Source organism: Lipophrys pholis (genome assembly GCF_963383615.2).
Source record: "Lipophrys pholis genome assembly, chromosome: 14".
Classification (NCBI taxonomy): Eukaryota; Metazoa; Chordata; class Actinopteri; order Blenniiformes; family Blenniidae; genus Lipophrys; species Lipophrys pholis.
This window is the reverse complement of record NC_137633.1, coordinates 2,740,215-2,762,929: the sequence shown is the minus strand read 5'-3', so window position 1 is coordinate 2,762,929 and position 22,715 is coordinate 2,740,215. Positions and strand designations below refer to the sequence as shown.

Here is a 22,715-nt window from a genome sequence, read left to right as displayed (position 1 = left end):
AGGGGTCAAACTAATTATATATTTAGTGAAATTTTACACATTTTATAATGAAATAAAGATATATCGTTAAGTTGTCTAGTTAGCTTAAGGAGCCCATTCATTCAAATTCAAATCCACTGACTCAGACTGATCATTTGTGGGATGCTGGAGCTGATCCCTGTTGACTATACACTCCGTCTGCTTTGTGAGAGACTGATGACATCTGATCCAGTCACACATTTTCACAACTACAGGGATTTTAGAGTCACTGATGGACTCAAACGTTTTTGACCTGTGGGAGGAAATCCATGCACCCATGGTGAGAACGTGCAAACTGCACAGAAAAGGCCCAACTGAGACAACATTCTTGCTATGATTTGTGTCGTAACCATTACACGGGGTGTCATCAAGGTAAATACATACCTAATATTGCATTACCTATTCCTGTTACTACTTATTAGTAACTTAATACATCATCTTGTGGCGCATAGTTGCTTTGCAAGATTGGGGCAGGTTGGATAACTTGTCAGCTTAATTTTTGGAGTTATATTAATGTACATAAAATTGCAATCGTACATGTTATTCATTTAAGGATATGAGAGAAAATTAACCCATATCAAAGTTAAGAGCAATAGGATTTTGTTTTACTATACTGGAATATTTTATTAATTCAGAAAAAAAAAAAACGCAAAACTGAAATCCTTTAATTACCCAGGATATGAAATTATTCTGATCTCAATTAAATGTAAATCTGACAGCTAGTTTATAATTTTGTGAGTGAATGCAGCGTGCTTATTTACATGAGGCGGCACGAGCCTCTCCGAGGGTTCCTGAACGCACCTCGGCTTTTGTTGGTCCTCCAGTATCCCACAATGCACCGCCGCGGCTCTGTGTCCACGTCAGAGCTGCCAGCCGCAAGCGGAGCCGTAATGGCTGCAGTCGAGGTGGCACTTTCCGGACGCTGTGGGCTCCACTCCAGCTGAATTCGCCGCTCTCACCGCCCGCGGATGTACCGGAGCCCACCGTGAAGCCGTGAACCCGCCCGTTACCCGGCCTGCCTCCGGTGTTATGCCGCTCTGCTCGCCGGTTCGCACGGATTCCTTCAGGCGGACGCTCAGCTGCTGCTAGCCGGGTGTTGTTGCTCGCTAACGGGGAGTCTGTCAGCCTGAAAACCGCATTTAAAAAGTGAATTTTAAACTTCATGACGCCTCTAATTTTCCCCGGTGTGCAGCTGAGCTCGACACCCGCACTGACTTCATCCTGCTCGGAGTGAAAGCCCGCCGGGCCCGCCTGTCCTCGCTTTGTTTTCGTTTGTTTGTATTTATTTTTTTTGGGTCATTCCTGAAAGATGTCATCGTGGCTCGGAGGACTCGGCTCCGGCCTCGGACAGTCCCTGGGGCAGGTCGGAGGGAGCCTGTCATCGTTCACCGGGCAGATCTCCACTTTTACCAAAGACATGCTGCTGGAAGGGGTGGAGGAGGTCGAAGGTGAGTTTAAGCTCCTTCTGTCACCCGTGAAGGGTCCGGTGTTTCGGATGAACTGGTATCCCTGTTAACAGGTGACCGATCGCTTTCAACGTCCGTCGTTGCTGATAGTAGCAGCAGGTGTTAAAGCATGACTCACAAAACTTCGAAACTTTATTGTAAATGCGTTTAAACGGCACTCACCAGGACAACTATGGATTTCTGTCTGTTTTTGACATCTATTAGTAACAGCAACAACGAACGGTCAAGGAGGTCGGTCACTAGTTCACAACGATGCCAATTAATCTAAAACACCACATATGTCAGTCTTTATCACATCTTTAAAATGCAGCAACATTTTCAATGGAGCAAAGTGGCTGTTTTCTACTTTTTCTATCTGAGGAAATACATTTAAAAGCCCCGACAAGAGAAAAAAACAACTAATTAATACTTTTATTTTCTGTTCTCAGCATTTATTTTTGCTATTACTCCAATTTGTACAAGTACTCAATCACTCCATTTAGAATCAAAGTATGTCTGTCATATTAACTACATTCATCAATAGCTTCCATTTAACTGTGTAAAATATCTCAATTTGAAGCATGTTTCCTGAACACATAAGGGAAATGTAAATTTTGTTATAAATATACATTTAGAGTGGGATGTGTTTTCTGTTGGTACAGAAAATTGTGGAAGTAATCAGAGACTTACGGTTTTAAAGGTAGTAACTATGTTGCATGGTGTAAAATCTACATGAGTAACAATAAAACCACAATTATGAGTAGCCCAGAGTTCAATTTGGGCTACTCAATTCAAAATATTCAATAGACTACAGATATATTAGTGGTAAATGTCAAGATGTAGAAATATTAAAATGTATTGTTACTTATAAGTGAAGTGTGATGCAGGTCTGGCTGGGAGGAGAACTGGTTCTGCTTGGGAGTTATTTGCAGTGTGAACACTGATAAAAGCAGCAGGGCGACTTCTGAAGTGTTTGGGGGCAAAATTATCTGCAAATATTGAACTTCAGAGGAGTTTGAATGGTGCTTCATGGCGCAGGAATGCAATCAGGTCCATGTTGATGTCCTGACCTGAAGTAAGCATGAGCTTCACTTTCTGATTACCAAACTAAAGGAAGTAAATACAACTGGAGCTTTTCAGAGCATCACCAGGAACCGAAGCCAGTGGTGTTTATGGGTTCAGATCCATAAACATCAAATCGATTTCATGTATTTATGGATCGTCTGTATGTTGTATGTAATAATTCTATTATTTCTTAGACTTCTCTGTTTTTATTTTCTTCTAATCTCTTTGTTTTATCTCTCTGAGTGTTTATTTTTGTTTGTCTTTTTGCTAGTTTGGCTTTGTCTTCCTCGTCGTCTTCTCTACTCTATTACAAGTAGTTTTGAGTAAAATCCCAGAAGCAATGGAGCTGAAATGAAAAACAAACTCTGACCCTCTCCAGTGGTTTAACGCTTCATTAGGTTTTAAAATGATTGAGTCTCTTGGTTCACGAGCTGAAATGCATCATATTTACTGAATGACTGACTGAACCCTCCTCAGTTTGAAGCAAACAGACAGCGGGAGATAAAACATCGATGCAAAAAGAACTTTGGCCGAACATTTCCAACTCACAGCCACAGCGGAAAAGCAAAAGTCTGACTTGTTATCGCCGCACCGAGAACTTTGGAAAAATAAAGTAACGACTTGAACTCGAGGTGCAGCAGCCAGTGAAGGCGTGTGGGCTGAGACTCGTTCAGCTGTCAGACGAGGTGTGTCACATGAGCCGGGTTATCCAATAGTTGGTATGACATGAATGTTCACGTGTGCTGCAGTGGGTGGAATGCATATGTTTTGAAAATCCTTCATGATTTGTTTTTTTTATTAATCTGTGTGGTATTTGTCCTGCCACATGACATTCATATGTGTTTCTTCTGTCTTCATGTGTCACAGACGCTGCCACAGAGCTGCAAGTCTCCAATTCCAAGTTGGTTGAAGTGGAGACGGCGTTCACCACTCAGAAGTTTGAGGTCAGGCTCCTTTCTCACACTCCCGTCCTGCAGCCGCCGCCGCCGACGGGATTTGGGCTGCACACATCTAGTAACCTTAATTCATGGAGCATTTATGATCTCCAGGAAATACCACAGCTTTCAGAAAGGAAAGAAACTGTCCACGTTACACAACTCTTCAAGATTTACCAGCAAGTCACATATTTTCTACCATCAAAAACACACAGCGATATTTAAAGTATTAAAATTTGTTATTTTAGAAAAAAAGGAACAGAAAATTTCACTCTTCCGTCATTTTATTGCCATAAAATGTAATTTACTCCAGATGGCGTGAATGTAACTATAGTCACAGGAAAGTTAAACGATGAAAGTGTTGAATAACAAATATTTGTACGCAATTGCTGCTTTTGAGGTTCATAAGCAACTCCTGATATTTTCAAAGATCCAACATGAATTGCAAAGTTCTTCATTTTCAAACAGTTTTCACTTCCTTTGCTTAGATTTCCACAAGTCATAAACTAAAAAAAGGCAAAAAAACTTGTAATTCCACACACAGATTTAAATTTTTGTTTAATCTGAAGCAACGTTCAAGGTGGTCTGTTATGAGGACTGTTTGTTTCACACAGAATTATTTATTACTGATTTCCTCTATCGAATTATCAACGAGAAATCAATATTCAGGTCCCTTTAGTTTGGATTCTGTTCCAAGTTAAGTCACAAGCTTTGAGATTCCTGGAAAGTTCCCAACTTTGCAACTAATTTTGAATAATTGGAAATCCAAAGTCATCTTTTCACCTAATAACGCCACCTAACGCCACCAAATTCTGGAAAATCTGGGGTCCATTCCTAAAGCCGGTTAATTAAAAGGATGAATCCACCGCTGATGCCCTGAAGCCTGTTTGGAATAATAATGCGGCGTAATACTTGTGGATTAAAGCTGCAACAACAGCCGACATAAACAATGAAGATTGAATGTTGTTTGTCTGTGAGCTGACTTATTTATTCATATATTAATTTCACTTTCATATAATGTATATTTAACTTCTTAATATTAAAAAAAAAAATTCCTTTTTAAATTTTTTTCTATTATTATTATTATTTTTGTTGTTGTTAAATTAAACTAATTAATTAATTTTATTTATTTAATAAATTTGATAAATTTTATTAATTTTATTTTATTTATTTTATTTATTTTATTTATTTTATTTATTTTATTTATTTTATTTATTTTATTTGTTTTATTTATTTTATCTTATCTTATTTTATCTTATTTTATTTTTCTTCATTTGAGGGGTTCTGTTGGTTGGGATTTAGTGACTCCTGCAGTTCATTGTTTTCATCATCTTGGCCAGCAGCTTCTTTTCTTTCATATGTGTGATTGCAGCGATGTGAAGAGGGGAAAAAGTTTGCAGGAAAAAGAAAAAATACATGTTTGCTGCCATGTGATATTTTCTGTCTTATAATCTACAAAATCTTGTGGTTGGTTTAGGGGTAAGTTATTATTTTAAAACTCACACGTTCAGGTTGGGTGTTACTGTGGTTCAAACTCACTGAGGGCGGGCTAAACCTCCACGCATCGACGATTCCTGATCGATATATCAATCCTACTTCAAGTCAACCCACTCGCCATGTTTGAGATTATAGATATGAGAAGTAATACCACCTTCTGTGACACTACATTACCACGGGGACAGTTTATTTTTAGCCTCGTCCTGCTGCTGTAAACACTCACTCGCACAACAAATGTGTGTGATGAACCCGGCGGCTGCAGTGACTCCCTGCAGATTTTACTCAATTATGTGTATAAAGAACAAACTCTCACCTCCAAGAGGCGATTAAAGTGACTTTTACAGTAGATTGTTCACGTTGTCTTTCACCTCAAGGCATACGTGTTGATTTTTACCTCTGGAAAATGAAACCTATGGAAAAACACCTTGGAGGAAAAAAGATTTTAAACAACATTTGAAGACTCATTTGCTTTTACTACCATCCATTCTTTTTTACCTTCATGTTTGATTTGTGGAGAGAAATTAGCGAAAAATATATGACAAATTAAATTAAATTAGATTTGACCATCAACATGAAGTAGAAACACAAATCTCCAGCATCAATGTGTTTTATTAACAGTGTTGTGTGTTCTCGCCCTCTTTCTGTTGCAGTATGACCGATTGAAGAAGCTTCAGGCGGAGCTGGAAGAGAAGCTGGAAGTATCAGAGCTCCAGATTAAACGACAGTCTGCAGAATACAGGGCTCTCCTGCAGCAGAAAGATGTAAATGCACGTCACGTCTGAAGTCCAGGAATATTCAAAGATTTTGACATTTGATGTCTTATAAACAGAAATGATGTGAAACAAAGAAACACGCTTGAAACATTTTTGTTTGTGTAATAAAGTTATAGAAAGGTCTTCTGACTTCAATGAAAGAAAAGAAAGTAAACTTTTCCTTTGTAATCTGACTCTCTCTCTCTCTCTCTCTCTCTCTCTCTCTCTCTCTCTCTCTCTCTCTCTCTCTCTCAGGTGGAGCTCAGTCACTTCAAAGCTCGGCAGAGCTGCCTCCAGGACGAAGTGCAGACGCTGCAGCGGTCTGCTCAGTCGGCCTCCGCCGGCCCGGCACTGCTGCCCGTCACCACTGCTTCCTCCACCGCCACCTCCTCCTCTTCCTCCTCCTTCCTCTCTCGGCCCGTCGGCTCCCTCCAGGGCTTCCACGGCGACGAGTCCGACTTCGGCGACGTGATCTGGTCGCAGCAGGAGATCAACATGCTGTCCACTGAGGTGCTGCGTCTGGAGGCCGAGGCGGCACACTGGAGGCGGGTGTCTCAGGTATCACATCTTTTCTCGCTGACATTCGACTCAACTACTCGAAACCATCACATGAATTTATTACCTTTTGGTTTTTTTTCTGCAGGCGGCAACATCTGGAGGAAGTAACGGCGACCAGGCTGAGATTCTGAAGCTCCAGCAGACCATTAAGGTGACTGTTCCATCTTGTTACTCTGGAATACATCGAACTCGCTCAGTTCCGCCTCGGAGGCCGTGAGCTTGATGCTGTGGCTCTTTTTGGAGCAGGAGCTTCGAGACGAGATGAGCCGAGAGGAGGACGTGCACCAGCACGAGCTGGCGGCTCTGCAGGACGCCCAGAGGCAGAAGATGTCCGACGTGACCCGGCGTCACCGAGAGGAGCTGGCCGAGTACGAGGAGAGGATCGAGGAGCTGGAGGAACAGATTCAGAGCGGTTGGTTTAAATATGGACTAAAACTGGATTTCAGTTGAATCCTTGACATTGAATTCATGAGTTTGAAATCCAATTTCCTAGATTAAAACTGAACATTCTTTCACTGGTAATAATAATAATAGAAATTATTGATACATTTTTTATCAACCAACATTTTAATATATTTTTATTAGTTAGTGTGAAATTTTCAGAACTTCCTTCTCCTGCAGGAAGTAACCAGAGAAAACTCATTCATGCACAGGCAGAACATGCAGATGTCACCAAAGGTCTGGTCAACCCAGACTACACCTGGGGACATTTTTAATACGAGTCGGAGCAAAAACTACGATGCTACTGTGCAACCCAGCTTCAGTTATATATGCAGATTTAAATCAGAACTGCTTACACACACACACACACACACACACACACACACACACACACACACACAACGAGCTCTGTAAATTTGCTCTCATTTGGTGATTCAGATATAAACCTGAAACTGATAGAATTTGCTGGAGAATTAACAAAGAATTCCAACGTATTGTTTACTGTAATTCACATGTTAGGGCTCTATGTGACAGCGAGACACAAACAAAAAGTGTCTCTGCTGCATAAACAGAAATGATCACTACCTGATATTTTTTCCTGTAGGTGGCGGAGCACCGTCGGACTCCTCCAGACTGCCTGAGCTCCAGAGGAGCCTCCAGACCCTGCAGGAAGCAGCAGAGCAGAAGGAGCAGCGGCTCTCTGAGCTGTCGTCCGCTCTGGAGGAGGCGCAGACGAAGCAGGCCTCGCTGCAGGCGGAGCGGGACGAGGCGCTGGAGGAAAACGCCGGGCTGCTGGAGAACTACACGCGGCTGCAGGCCTCGGTGGCCGAGCTGCAGACGCGAGTGCAGGAGCAGGAGGGTAAAGCTCTGCAGAAAGCTCAGCTGGACCACGAGATCCAGACGCTGAGGAGTAACCTGGCAGGTACATTTATCTTTGGAGTCATCCCACTGACCAGAACGGACAAAACTCTGCTATAAAACATCCTCAGCATTTCCCTTCATTCATGACAAAGTTGAGTTTGATAAAAATGTATATTTTATTTAGGACACCTGCAGGAGGGGAAACCGTTACTAGTCAGTCGTGTGACGATCATTTAATACAACATAACTCTCACTCCTCTCCTATCAATGGACAGACTGACTAAACTGTGGTCGACTTCAGTTCCTTTAATACAAAACTCATCATAACAGTAAAAGAAGCTAATGAATCTCCACATTCTGTAGTTGTCGGATTTCCTCTAAACCCACTTTACCTTTTTAACCGTTTATCAGTGACGATGATCACAGAACAAATGACTAAATAGTTGTGATAAACGTAAGTTTCTGGATTTTATAGGTAAACATTACAAAGTAGTGCTTGTGTGTTTTACTGAGATGAGACGTCTTTTTTCAAAAAGAAGGGTAATGCATCTAATAATACGTGAAAACATTAGTACTTAGTAGTTTTTAATATATGGCAAAATCATTGTGAAATGTTATTGAATGCTGCTTACACGTTTTTTAATCTGTACATTTTGGAATGCTTTATTTTGCATCTTTAAATAGCCTCATCTAACACCTTGTCTTAGAAACTTTACATTTGAAAGTATTTTAGTCAGTTTACTCCAAAGGGAAAACTCTGTTCTCTATGCACACAGGATTCCTGTTCAGTAACTTTATAACATAATGCAATGTGTCTGTACACAATCAATTAATTCACAGCTGAGTTAAGTATATTTTTTGATGTCACTCTTTTTAAAAATTAAAAATATCTCCACGTTAACTCAGATTTTCTCTTTCTAGATGCAGAAAAAGAAATCGAGAGACTTCAGAACCAGACAGAGGCAAGTGTGACCACAAGCACTAATACACACACTCTGTTTTATAGTCCCACAACATGTATTTGGAGTTTACTGAATATTTAGCTGACATTTCTTTAACTGTTGTTTATTGTCGACTGCAGGCGGAACCAAAGGAAGAAGTGGAGCATGCAGACATCTTAGAGCTGAACACCATTATTGGGACACTTCGACAAGAAAAGGAATTCCTGGAACAAGAAAAGGTTTGTTTGTCCGCTTCAAGATTAACTTTATTTAAGCAGGTTTCTGCCTGCAGTGGCTGTTAGGAGTTAGTTTATTGCAATGACTGTCAGCTCTGAGGCATTTTATTATGTTTATTTAAGGTAAACATGTTACATTTTTCCTTGTTTGTACATTTTTCTAAGTACATTTCCATGTGTCATTTCAAGTTTTTACATTTTGCTTCGTGCATTTGAAGTCAAATATCCAAGATTTTTCCTTAAAACTGGCTTGTTTTAAATCTCTGAGGATGATTTGGTGTGGAAGAATTAAAGTAGCTAATAATAAACGCTATCAATACTGAAGCTACAGAAAGAATTACTTTAAAAATTACGAATTTACATCAATTTATTTAGTTCTTTACAAAAAACTATGATGAAAGTTGAATAATGATCTGCGATACTGAAAAAGACCTTTGTTTCCAATCACGCTTGGTTTGAACAGTGTATATTTTTGCTATTGATATGTTTAAGTAAACGAATGGTAATATAGATTTTGCGGTCGTGACATTTTGAACTTTGATACTGAAGTACAGGAAAAGTTGTCCACTTATCGTTCCTGATGTAATGAGAGGATCATTCCTTGGAAAAGGAGCACAGTCTCACTGACACGTTTGGTTTTTTGTGTTCACAGGTTAATCTGCAGCAAAGACTGACAGCAGCAGAAGAGAAAGTAGAGACTGATGATGAAGTCGGTGACGTGGAGGAGCTGAAGGTGGAGTTGGAGAGAAGAGAAAAAGCCCTGAGAGCTGCTGAGGAGGAACGCGACACACTCGTGTCTGAACTGGAAGAACTGGACCAGCAGAACCAGGAAGCCACACAGGTCCGACTGACCTCTTATTTCCTTCATATGATAGATTTATTTAAACATTTCATTGATGATCACACCAAACATTTACGTAAGAACTCAAGAGAACTGGTACGGAAGGTTAATGAATAGATGATTTAAATACTGAGCGACAGGATTCCCTCCAGTATTTGTTTTTAGCTTCGTTTTGTTTTTACAGCACATGATCTCGGTGAAAGAGCAACTCTCCAGACAGCTGAAGGAGGCCGAAGCGGAGCTGACGAGAGTGACGGCGGAGCTCAACACAACCGAGGACCAGAGACGCTCACTGGAACAAGAGCTGGAGAACCAGAAGGAGAAAATGAGCCAGAGCGCTTTCACCCTGAACGACCTGCACATGAGCAAGCAGGAGCTGGAACGGAGGACGGCGGAGATGAAAGAACAGCTGAGCAGCGCACATGAGCAGAACCGGGACGCACGGAGAGAAGCTTCGGAGCTGAAGAAGAGCCTGCAGGACAGAGAGCAGCAGCTGTCTGCTGCCAAAGCACAGCTGGATCAGGGATGGGAGAGAGGAGCTGAACCGCAGGGGGCCGAAGAAGAGCTGGCAAGGAAGGACAAGGAGGTGTCAGAAATGAGGAGAGCATTTGATGAGATGAAGAACTCTCATGAAGTGGTGGCTTCAGATAACTATGAGCTGAAGATGGAGAACCGGAGGCTGAAGGAGGAAAGTGAGCAAATCCTCTGTAAAGTTGAAGAACACAACAGGCAGCTTAAGGAAGGCCAGGCGGGCCAGAACAGGCTTGTGAGGGAGAAAGATACTCGCATTGAAGCTTTAAAGCTGGAGAAGAACCAGCTAGAGGGCGAGCTGACGCAGGCCGAGAGGAAGCTCAGCGAGCAGATGAAACAGTACCAGCAGACCATCGAGGACTTGACTCGAGCTCGATCCATGGACGCCTCCACTCTGCAGACCGAGCACGAGCGCACCATCAAGCTGAACCAAGAGAAAGACCTGGAGATCGCTCAGCTGAAGAGGGACCTGGAGCAGCAGGTGTCGGACCACAGGGACACCAACGAGATGCTTTCCATCACAGTCTCCGGGCAAAAGCAGCTGACGGATTTGCTGCAAGAGAAGGACGTCTTTGTGGAAACCTTGAAACAAAACGCTGCTGATTTACAGGAGGAGCTGGAGAACAACATGTCTGTCATGAGCAAGGAGGCGGATTCTCTGAGGCAGGTGCTCGAGGAAAAGGATAAACAGCTGGGAGGCATGAAGGAGGAGAACAGCCATCTGAAAGAGGAGATCGATCGACTCAGGGATCAGCAGAGCAGACCTCAACATCTGGCCGAGCCCAGGACGCTGGACATCATCACAGAGCTGGAGACGGAGATCACCCAGCTCAAGTCGTCCAGGAACGGCCTGGACGAAGAGCTCGAGAGTCTGAGAAGAACTGTGGAGGAACAGCAAGCCTCTCTCCTTCTGTCCCAGCAGGCCCTGCAGGCTCAGCAGAGCGAGCTGGAGCAGGCGCACACTCGGAAACAGCAGACCGCGCTCAACTACGACCAACTCATCCACGCCAGAGACGAAGAGATAAGTCGCCTCCAGCAGGCCGTAGACGAGCTCCAGGAGAGTCGGGACCGGGCCAACTCTCCCCCCGTACAGGGGGACGTCATCCTGCAGGAGAATAAGACGCAGTCCCTGAATCAGGAGAATGGAAATGAGAAACACGACCTCTCGAAGGTGGAGATAGAAAAACTGGTGAAGGGCATCAGGGAGAAGGAGACCGAGATCAGCCAGCTGAACGAGAAGAACCTGTCGCTGGCCAAGCAGCTGGATCAGCTCGTGGTCTCTCGCGATGAGGTGGGCAAACTCACCCAGATGATCCTGCAGAAGGATCTGGAGATCCAGGCGCTTCATGCCAGACTCTCCATGGGTGGAGGCCACAACCAGGACGTCCTGTTCCTGCAGCAGCAGCTGCAGGCGTACGCCGTGGAGAGGGAACAAGTGCTGGCCGTGCTCAACGAGAAAACCCGGGAGAACAGCCAGCTCCGCTCCGACTATCACCGACTCATGGACATCATGGCGGGGAAGGAAGCAGCCCTGCTGAAGCTTCAGCAGGAGAACCAGCGCCTCTCGAACATGAGCGACCCCTCAGGAAGCCAAGAGATGTTTAAGGAGACCATCCAGAACCTTTCTCGAATCATCAGGGAGAAGGACATCGAGATCGACGCCTTGACCCAGAAGTGCCAAACCCTGGTGACGGTGCTGCAGTCGTCTGGAGGAGAGCTCGGCGCCGGCTCCGGGGGCGTCAGCAGCAACCAGTTTGAGGAGTTGCTGCAGGAGCGGGACACCCTGAAGCAGCAGGTGAAGAAGATGGAGGAGTGGAAGCAGCAGGTGATCACCACGGTGAAGAACATGCAGCACGAGTCGGCGCAGCTGCAGGAGGAGCTGATCAAGCTGCAGAGTCAGGTCTCCACCGACAGCGACTGCAGCTCCAAGCTGTCGGTGGACTACACTCGACTGATCCAGAGCTACGAGCAGAAGGAGAGGAGGCTGGGAAGTCTGAGTGTGGAGCTCGCACAGGTCCAACAGACCATCACGCAGCTCAGCACCATTAAGGACGTCCTGTTGGGTAAACTGGATCACGTAGCGCAGGCTCCCGACGTCACTCAGTCTAGCGGACCCTCGTTAACAGCTGAACCTCCTGGCCAGCAAAGTTCTCCGCCTGTAATCGGCGAGAAACTGCAGGAGGAGCTCGATCGACTGCGGGCGCAGTTGGCTGAGAAGGAGAACATAATCAGGACCCTGCAAGAAAACAACCACCGGCTCTCCAACTCCGCGTCTGCGTCAGAGAGCGAGCAGAAGAATCAGGCCGAGGAGGCTCGGCACGTCAAGGACCGACTGGACGCCCTGCAGAGGTCCGTCAGGGAGAAGGACCTGCTCATCAAAACCAAAGGAGATCAGCTCCTTCAGGTAACCGACACCTTACGGAACCGCGAGAACGACAACGAGGTGCTGAAGCAGGCCGTGACCAACCTGAAGGAGCGCGCCCTCATCCTGGAGATCGACGGCAAGAAGCTGAAGGAGGAAAACGAGTTGGTGGTGGCGCGCTCTCGAGAAAAAGAGTCTGAGTTCAGAGCGCTGCAGGAGACCAACATGCAGGTTTCCCTCCTGCTGCGAGAGAAGGAGTTTGAGCTGAGCGCAATAAGTGAGAAGGCTGCTACTTTGGAGAGGATGCTCAAAGATAAAGAGCAGGTAGGCTGGCCTGTCCTGACACTTTCTGAATATTTGAGGAAAATGCCTCCGACTGGTGTTTTCTCATCTCCTTTCTCATGTTTACACCTTTTGTTGACATGACGCAGGGTAAAAATGGTGAGCTGAATCAGCTCCTGAACGAATTGAAGTCCATGCAGGAGAAGGCGGTGCTGTTCCAGCAGGAGAGGGATCAGGTGATGATGGCGCTCAAGCAGAAACAAATGGAGACGACGGCAGTGCAGACTGAGGTAAGACGACTATATTCATTCATTAAACGTACTGAACAAGATTCACCACCAGGTTAGAAGGAGATCAACCTAAATAGAGAGATACAGTTAGAGGTGTTGATATCTGAACACAGTATTGAGCATTTGACTTCTGTGTGTCAGAAAAAAAACAGGTTTCGAGTACAACCTTGGAAGTCAAAAGCAAATTTTTACTAATTAAAAGATAAAACAGAAACAAACTAAATACTTCAATTATAACTGGAATATTTCTTTAATTTAAAGTCTAAAAAATTTGAAGGAATAAGTATAAAAAGTAGGAGAAGTATAAAGTTGGCATCCATATGTGTACAGTGTGTATTCATAATTGCATGTACATACAATAGTTTCATGTTGGAGAATATTATGAGCTTTGATTTATCCAGCGTGTCTTAGTGATGCACCCTAATCTAAAGGAGGCCGTCAAACGAAGGAGACACGCTGCCCGATAAAGCAAAACATGAGAAAACAAGCACAGAATTAAATCCACTGCCGGAGCTGCTCACTAAGAAGATTATTTTCAGAAGATTGTGTCTCTGTTTTCAGTTGCAGCATGTGAGAGACAAAGAGTCTCGTCTCAACTTGGAGCTGCAGAGGTTGCGCAATCACCTGCTGGAGATCGAGGACTCGTACACGAGGGAAGCGCTCGCCGCAGAGGACCGGGAGACCGACCTGAGGAGGAGGGTGGTGCTGCTGGATGACAAACTGGCCTCGTCTTCCAGCGCGGTGGAGAACGCCAGGTCGGCGTCCCGTTATCACTTGAAGATGGCGTCTTTGTGAGAATGAATCTTTCTGATTCCCACCGTGTTCCTCCGCCCTGCAGCCAACAGGCCAGCATGCAGGTGGAGTCCCTGCAGGAGCAGCTGAGCGGCGCGGTGAAGCAGAGGGACGACGCTCTGGCTCAACTCCGGACCTCCCAGGAGCAGGTCAACCAGTACGCAGTGTCGCTCTCCAACCTGCAGATGGTGCTAGAGCAATTCCAACAAGGCAAGCTGGCAGACTTGGCCCATAGTTTTTTAATGCAGAAGTGTGTCTTTCACGTGGAGGCATGGCTGGAACTCCCTCATTTTTCTCACATTTCGTTCAAACCAACAGCAGAGTGCCGATAGAAACAACGAAATATATGATATTTGAGATACATTCGGATCGGTGTATCTTGGGTAATTTCTGGAGAATTTATGAACATTATGACAGCTTTAAACATCTCATCTCACAAACACTTGATATTAACGTATTTTTACATGAAATGATGGCATCTCAAAATATATGACATATAAAATAATACGACATGGAAATGAACAGGAAACGAACAGAAGAACTGTATAACATCACCGTACTGTTGCTAAAAAAGGCTAAAAGTTTAAGAATATATAGTGAAAGTTGTAGTAAGAAGAAGACAGAAGCTGCGTGACATTGTGAATGATGAAGCAGATGTAATATTGATTATTCTGGTTACATTGATCATAAATGTGAGTTTACCAGTCGTGTTGAAGCTGATCAGACTGTTTAATAAGATAGCAGGTACCAGATATAGTAAAAGCCCCGGCTCTAAAACTTTTCCTTCCAATATTCTTATATTCTCTTCATATTTTCGTCTCTTAGGAAAAACACAAACTCTGGCAGACTTTTTTTGCATTTATCATCCTCCAACCTGCCAACGAAAGTCGATATTTCCCCCAGTATCACGTTTGTTTTCTTCCTCTCCGCCCTCAGAGGAGAAAGCCATGTACTCAGCTGAACTTGAGAAGCACAAGAGGGAGAAAGAAGAGTGGAGAAGAAAAGCTGTGACACTGGAAGACCAAGCCTCTGCTCTGCAGGTAAACGCTCTTTATTTATATCTGACACCGGCAATAATCTAGTTCTGCTGTTTGGCGGCTTTTAACCCACCAATTTAGCACAAATCGGGAAAAAAGAAAAAAGAATCCTACTGGAGGCAAGAAAAACTGAGCAAACAAGCGAAAAGAACAAATCACATGTGGAATGAAAGTGATTATTTAAGCAGTGAAATTAAACGGGATTATAAATCTTCATAACAAGACACAGTGGAAGCAAAGCTGATTAAAAAAACAGATAAAAAAAATGTAAGAGATGAAATTTTTTTATTAAAACATAAGATTGAATTTTGTGTATTTAATATAAATGGCATCAAATCAACAAGCATAGGTAAATATTATTATAAAAAAAAAAGGTTTCCTAGTATTACAGTGATAGATAAATTAATTAATGCCTGAATAACAAATAGCATTTATGTTATCAGAAGCTTTTCTGAAGAGTTTTTATCTTCATTTAACTCTTATTCCTATTTTTTACAGACTTCTAACCATAACTTCTGGACCTTTTTAAAATATCTCAAACATGAAAAAACTACCAAAAAAAGAGAAAAATAAAGTTTTGTTTGTAGATGTTAGTCATTATAGTTGCTCTGAAGACTTCCGCAGAACAACATTCGATAACATGTCACATCTCGGTATAATAAAAAAATCCCAGTAGTACTGAGTAAGTGGCACATTTTATAAGAAAAATCTAAATCAATCCGTCTGATCATATTAGACTTGAAGTCACAGGAGGGATTATATGACTACAGGTGAAAGAGATTAAACTCATCTACAACAATCATAGAAAACAGTCCAAGCTTCCATCACCACTTCTAAATGTTTTTGTTAAAGCCTCAACTTGTAATAAAGTACAAAGACAAGCAGTTGAGCTTTATTTACTTGTTTTATGAAGCAAATCCAAGATGGACATTCATGTTTTACACTCTGTTTGTTAAATTCTTTTTTGCCATAAAATCATAATAAATCCAAATGTCCTTGTGAGACGAGAGTTAAATGTTAAAACCGTCCTGATCTGAGGGCTTGTGGCTCAAATGCACTCAGATTTACTTCTGGTTCTGGTCGGACATCAACCATCAAGGCTTTTTGTTGGCGACAGATGAACGTTAAAGTGTTGCTCTTGTCTGTCAGTTGAACCTGGACGAAGCCACCGCCGCTCTGGATTCTGCGTCTCGTCTCACCGATCAGATCGACTTGAAGGAGGAGCAAATCGAAGAGCTGAAAAACCAAGGTGCCTCGTCCCGACCCCCGACGGAAACACGCCGATAAATAACTCAAGGGCCACTTATTTAACTGAAATCTATTCAGGTGTCAAACATTTGTGTCTTGAAAAGGTGTGAGGTGCATACAAGCCTCAGTCGTGAGCTAAAAACGTGCAAAGTCCACGGAAAGTCTTGACTTTCTGCTCGGTTCTCCATCATTTCACACGTTCTTACAAGCTGCCAGCATCTTCACGGAGCGAATTACAGACGAACCAAACACAACTCTTGTTTTTTGGGGGTCTGCGGGTCACACTCGGCAGATTTTGGTCTTATCGCCCTGGGATTACGTCACGCCGAATTCTCAGACGGGTTCTGTTTTCACCCGCTCGCCGGCTGCTCCCCGCTCTGTATTTATCCAGAACTGATAGGAGACGCTGTGTTTGCTTTACACATCAGGAAAATGTATATTCTGTCTCACTGGCGGCCGATTAGCTGTGAGAATGTGCTGGATTTCAGTCGCACCCGCAAGTCGCCGGCTGACATCGCATAAATCTAAATATCCGATAATCTGAAAAGCAAATATTCAAACATCGTCGTTTCATTACAGCGGCTCCTCTGAACATTCTCCAATGCTGCAGCTGGATTAAAAATATATATATATATGTACTTTTCCACGTCTGGATCACTTAACATTCACTCACAGATGGAGAAAAGACTCTTTGTTTTTCCGTTCCATCCAGTAGAGCTTTGATAAGTAAACTAGAGTATTTAGATCCACTGTCAAATGTACATATTGTCCTTCGTTTTCATTTTGTTTACATCTGTAGGTTTATATCATAAAGACAATCCGGCGGGCTCTACATGAATAACACAGCTTCAAATGCTTGAGAAACTAAAGAAAATATTCACATCAATAAGGAAATAAGTGATTAAAAAAAGAGGCTGGGTGTTAAAATTCACATACAATCTGTTGCGGGTTCGTATCTTAATTTAGCTGAATTAGTAATTGTATTGCTCAGCTTGTGTATAACCTGTGTAACTATAAAATGCACCAATTGATGTGGTTTCTCATAGTCATCATTAGATATTGAAGTTAATCTATAAAATAATGTGTTACGAGCTGTCTTGTTCCTCTCTGGCTGCAGCTTTTTAAGAGAACCGCGTCCGAATTCTATAAATGAATGAAAAATCTCTGCACAGCTGTGAGCACTTAGAAAAACGCAGACATTAGTTTCTAAGATAATCTGCGTATTTATTTGTTGTAGGAGCGGATGTTTAGCACCGGGGCCTGAATGTAATGTTAACATATGAGGACCACATGCAGCAGGGAAAACATGAAGTAACATCGTGTGTTTGTGTGTTTCTTGCAGTGGATGTGAGGCAGGAGATGTTGGAAGAGGCTCAGAAGAAACTGATGAACCTTCTGAACAGCACAGAGGGAAAGATAGACAAGTAAGTTTACACACGTCTGCAGCGAAAACAATTAAACACAAAAATGTTTTGTGACGAATGAATTCTGCTGAAATCGGCTGATTTTCTGCACGTTGTATATACTTTAATCTTGTATTGGTATGGATGTGCCTTTTAAAGTACATGTGTAATATGTTTAGTGGGTTTTGCATATAAGTTTCAGTACTTGTGGGCTCTATTCACCCTCAGTCAGGACTTGCAGGTTAACTTTACTCAAGCCACATCTGATACCAGTTTCTGTATTAAGTTTGAAATATCTGAGAACTGCTCCACAACTAAATAGCAGTATGCTAAAGAAATGGAACTTAAATGCCTTCCAGTCGCTGTCGAGGGCAAAAAAAAACACCCTCAACCAGACATTTATAGGCCACACTCAGATTATACAATTTACTGTTTATGCACACACACACATGCAAATTTCACTGCAGACAAAAAATGTCATTATTCACAAACAAATTAATGGACAAATCGAGATATAAAAAGAAACTTCTCCTCTGTGTTGCTGCCATATCAGCCCCACGCTAACTAACGATGACCTTTAACCGACTTATTAGGGCAAGTCTTACCCGACGTTCCCAACTTGTAGGTTTCCGGTTCGTCCATCTTCATGCAGTTTTTCTGAAAGGACATTTCCTGTGCAGAGACTAATGAATTCTGTAAATGTCCACACTGGACCAGAACACAGCCTCAATTCAGCAAAGTTAGATTGTATTTATTACTGAATAGTGGAAGGGAAGATGATTACAGCACAGAAAGGTTGTAAACAATAAAGTCTTTGTTCCGCTGAATAAAAACAAAACAGGTTTTTTTTGTTTGTTTGTTTTTTTCATTAAAAAAACTGATCTTTAAAACCTGGATCACATCACGGCACAACAATACCTTCCCTGTTGTTCTGGTTGCAGAGTCCTGATGTGTAACTTGTTCTTGGGATACTTCCACACACCTAAAACCAAGCGAGCCGACGTGCTCAGGCTCATGGGAAGCGTCTTGGGACTCGGCCGAGAAGACGTGGACAAGGTGAGTCGTTTCTCCAAATGTGTGAGAATGAAGACGAAAGAGAGGAAGAATTCTTGGCATTATTGCGTCTCACAGGTTTAAAGTTCTAATTATGTGGCGTTCATGAAACGTCGGCCGAAATCCAACATTTCACATCTTGGTCCTAAAGATCTGCCTCGCACTGATAAGAAGAGTCGACATCGGAGGATGAAAAAGATCCGATCTCATAAACGTTGTGTGTTTTTATGGTTTTCGAAGCTCTGCCGCCATCAGTGCTTCTTCATACTCTCTTCTCATCAAGCAGATGATCAATATGGCCGTTCCCCGTCGCCCTCATTGGTCACAACAATGTTTTTGGGACTGATTGTTTTTTTTAGAGAAAGCTCATCTTAAATGTGAGTGTTTGGAAGTCTTACGCTAAAGATCGTCATTCCAATAACGTGCACGAAGCACAAAATCATCACATTTTGGTGTTAAAAGGAGTGAAAGTCTTTGTTTCCAGGTTAGTGTGAGCAGTCTGAAGGCTCTGCTTTCATTTTAATTCTGCACGAGCTGCACCTTTAACTTTGGTCAATGAGTCATTATTTGTGAAGTTGCTGAACGACCTCCTGGAGTTATAAATAACTAACTTGTATGATGAAATGTCCTCCAGGCTCTTTTGTGAATGAATGAAACATGAGTCTGTCTGGCGGCTGTTGATCTCTTCTGAATAACATTTTATATGGTTTGTTTACCCTGTAAATCCCCCGTAAAACTTTTATCCTCAACCTTCTGTTCGTGCTCCCACTAACGGTTCCCGTCCAGTTTAATGTGTGTGTGTGTGTGTGTTGTTTGTGCACGGCGCTGCACGTCAGCCGGGCCACGGGCCAACAGAGGCGCAGGTCAAACGGTCGGCGGCGGCCGAACTCCCCTGACATCGTCTCTGAGCTCAGAGAGAGAAAGTGTTTGTTGGTCTGGCTGCGGCTCCTCGCAGCGTTTCCAGAGCGCGTTGCCCAACACTCCTAAAGGGAAACAGATACAGGGTGAGGAGCGAAATGTGATTACAGCTCCTCAGAAGACCCTGGAAGTGGTTTTGTTCTCTTTTTCTTCCTCCTCTCCTGCTAATGCGATTTGGATTTTCCACTGGTCTCGTGTTTACGTGCCGTTTTGTGGAGCAGCTACTCCTCTGCCTTCATAAACTCTCACTCTCGTCCTGCGGCGTCCGTCCAGCCGCGTCCGGACTCAACGAGCGACGGCGTCCCTCTGCTTCCTGACGCGATGAACCCTTTTTGTGGCCGGGGTTTTTCTAACGGTCGACAATCTGCTCCCTTGTTGAAGGGTTGACGTCGCCTTGAGCTTCAGACCGTATGGAGTCGGGTGCGCCGCACTCGTGCAGCTTTCCTTTACGTCCACTCTCCTTCCTCCCGCCTGCAGATGCTGGAGGAGGACGGGCGTGGCGGCGTGACTGGATGGATGTCGACCCTGTTGGGAAGCAGAGGGGCACAGAGCGTCCCGAACACGCCGCAGAGGCCCACCGCCGCCCAGGGACTCAACTCGGTACCAGACACACGCACGCACGCACGCACGCACGCACGCACGCACGCACGCACGCACGCACGCACGCACGCACGCACACACACACACACACACACACACACACACACACACACACACACACACACACACACACACACACACACACACACACACACACACACACACACACACACACACACACACACACACACACACACACACACACACACACACACACACCTTCACTTCACTTCACCACCGGACCGAGAAACGTAGACCGTGTTACGACGACCACGTCGATCAATTCTATTCATAATCAATAAGAAGCTGTCCAGCTTTCTCTCTCTCTCATCCCTCTTTCATGTTCAAACTCTTTCTCTCCCTCATATCTTTCATGTCTCGCTCTCTTTTTCTCTCTATCTCTCTCCCTCCTTCATATCTCTCCATCTTTCTAATCTCACCGTCTCTCTCATTCTCTCTTGTATCTCTTTCTCTCCATCTTTCTTTTTCTTTCTCATCTCTATCTCCATATATACCTATATCCATCTGTCATCTCACTTTTCTCATATGTCTTAACTCCTTTCTGTCTCTCATATCTCTCTCTCTTTCTCCATATCTCTTTCTTCATCTCTTTCACATCCTCGCATCTCTCTCTTTCTCATCTTCATCTCTTATAGCCATCTGTCTCATCTTTCACTTTCACTCTCATATCTATCTTTCTGAACTCTCTTTTCTCTCTCTCTCTCTCTCTCTCTCTCATATTAAACATGGATTCCATGCTCTCCTCACACTCCGGTCGGTTGTTGTTCCAGTCGTTCTCTGAGATGTTTGTAAAGTTCCTGGAGATGGAGTCGACGCCGTCTCTTCCCGTCCCGAAGCTCTCGGTCCTCGACATCAAGCCCCTGAGCGCCGTTCCTCCCAGAAGAACCGGCGGAGCGGCGAGCGGCGCTGCTGCAGGTGAACGGTCCACCGTGCACTCTCCTCTGTCCCGTGTTTCTCCTTCACTTTCGTAAAATCCATGATTCCACCTCGTCATGAGTCGTTAGAACCCCGTAAGCTCGTAGTAACGTGTCCTTTCCTGCAGGACCAGCAGCAGCCAGCAGGCGTCCCGGTGAGTCCAATCCCTTCCTGGCCCCGCGCTCTGCCGCCGTGCCCCTGCTGGCCAGCTCCGGCTCGGGGGGCCCGGGGGGCCACCTGCTGATGAAGCCCATCTCGCACGCGCTGCCCACCTTCACCCCGGTGCCGGTGTCGGCCGAGGACAGCGGCGGCGCCGTGCTCAAAGACCTGCTGAAGCAGTGATCGTCCATCACTGCAGGCGGCAGCCCTGCCGCGTCTCGCTGCTCTAGGTTTTTCTTCTTTCTGCAAAAACGTAATATCCAGAGACGTCAACACGCTAGATATTACCTTAAAAGTAAATTTTATTTAATTTTTTTTGGTTCAGTTCGACTTGCAAATCCTGTTCTATGCAACAGACCCTCCCTTTACGCACCAGTGTTATTGTGAACGTCTGGACCCACAAAGCTCGAAGAAATCATCACAAAATATGCAGGATGAGATCATTTTCCAACTTGTGGCTCGTTTGGATTGAGAGAGAAACGGAGAGAGTAGGTTTTTTTTTTTCTTTTTTCTTTGTAGTAACTGTCTTTTTGATAAGAGTTATTTAGATTTCTATCCGTCACGCCACTTCTGAACACAAGTGACCTTGTCGACTCGCTGCGCTGTTGGTCGAGCCTCATCACCGCCTCCGCGCTCGCCGGAGAGTCACCCTCACCTCGTCATCCTTTTTGATTTTCTCGTCTTTCTTCAACAATAGAGCGAGCTGTTTCTGATCCAGAGCTACAAAGGTTTCTGGCAGCAGCAGCCTGCGGGGAGATTTATGTGGTTCACTACATCTGTTCAAACCATAAAGATGTTTTTTTTTTTCTTCTTCTTCTTCTTCAGTAAGATCTTGTCTTTTCCAGACGGCCAGACTGTGATATGCAATAAGCGTCGTAATTACGGCTGTACTGCTGACGGTGGTCGATCGGAGGCTTGAAACTGCTCCTATGTTTAAATATACTACTATTATATAGTTATATATATATATATATATTTATGTAAATGGGTGGCGTTTTTTTTTTCCTATTTATAGGCACAGAGGAAGTAAAGTGCCTGCATTTTTTTTGCTAATTAGTCGTTTAATCAGAATTGTAAATTGTTGATATGAATATTTATATTTACAAAATGTACAAAAAAAAAAACTAAGATGCACATGCGAGATGTTTTAGCCGACCCGAGCAGGCCGGCGTGCAACGCAGCAGCGCTACATTTTTGTATAGACTTCAATCAGATACTGTTGGAGGAATGTTTCAGGGTTTTCCAGGTTTGGCGGTGAAAATGTAAAAATGAAACGTAGATGTAAAAATCGAGAGGCGCCAGAAAATGAGTTGGTTGAACTCGGCGGGTGTTTAATTGCGGTTTGTACCTGTGGCTTATTGAGGATTTGAGAATCAAAAATAAATCTCCTGCTGCTGATATTTCTTGGTTTTTATTTTTTATTTCCAGATGAGAGTTGGGAAGGGACTCGTGATGAAGAGTGAAACTTTAGTCCTAACCGGTTAAAGAGCTGCCCTCTCTCCATCCTGCTTCCC

General features: G+C 43.8%; 1 protein-coding gene across 1 annotated transcript; it reads left to right on the top strand.

Annotated features, from left to right (window-relative positions):
- Positions 1-855: 855 nt before the first annotated feature.
- Positions 856-22,493, top strand: trip11 (thyroid hormone receptor interactor 11). The gene is made up of 21 exons (XM_080480206.1): positions 856-1,466; positions 3,396-3,472; positions 5,611-5,721; positions 5,968-6,270; positions 6,356-6,421; positions 6,517-6,682; positions 7,316-7,633; positions 8,494-8,534; positions 8,654-8,752; positions 9,402-9,590; positions 9,775-12,807; positions 12,915-13,055; positions 13,617-13,810; positions 13,894-14,057; positions 14,784-14,887; positions 16,034-16,133; positions 17,475-17,556; positions 18,477-18,591; positions 19,984-20,106; positions 20,898-21,042; positions 21,170-22,493. The coding sequence occupies exons 1-21, from the start codon at positions 1,328-1,330 to the stop codon at positions 21,382-21,384; spliced, it is 5,925 nt and encodes a 1,974-aa protein (XP_080336332.1). The 5' UTR covers positions 856-1,327; the 3' UTR covers positions 21,385-22,493.
- Positions 22,494-22,715: the final 222 nt, after the last annotated feature.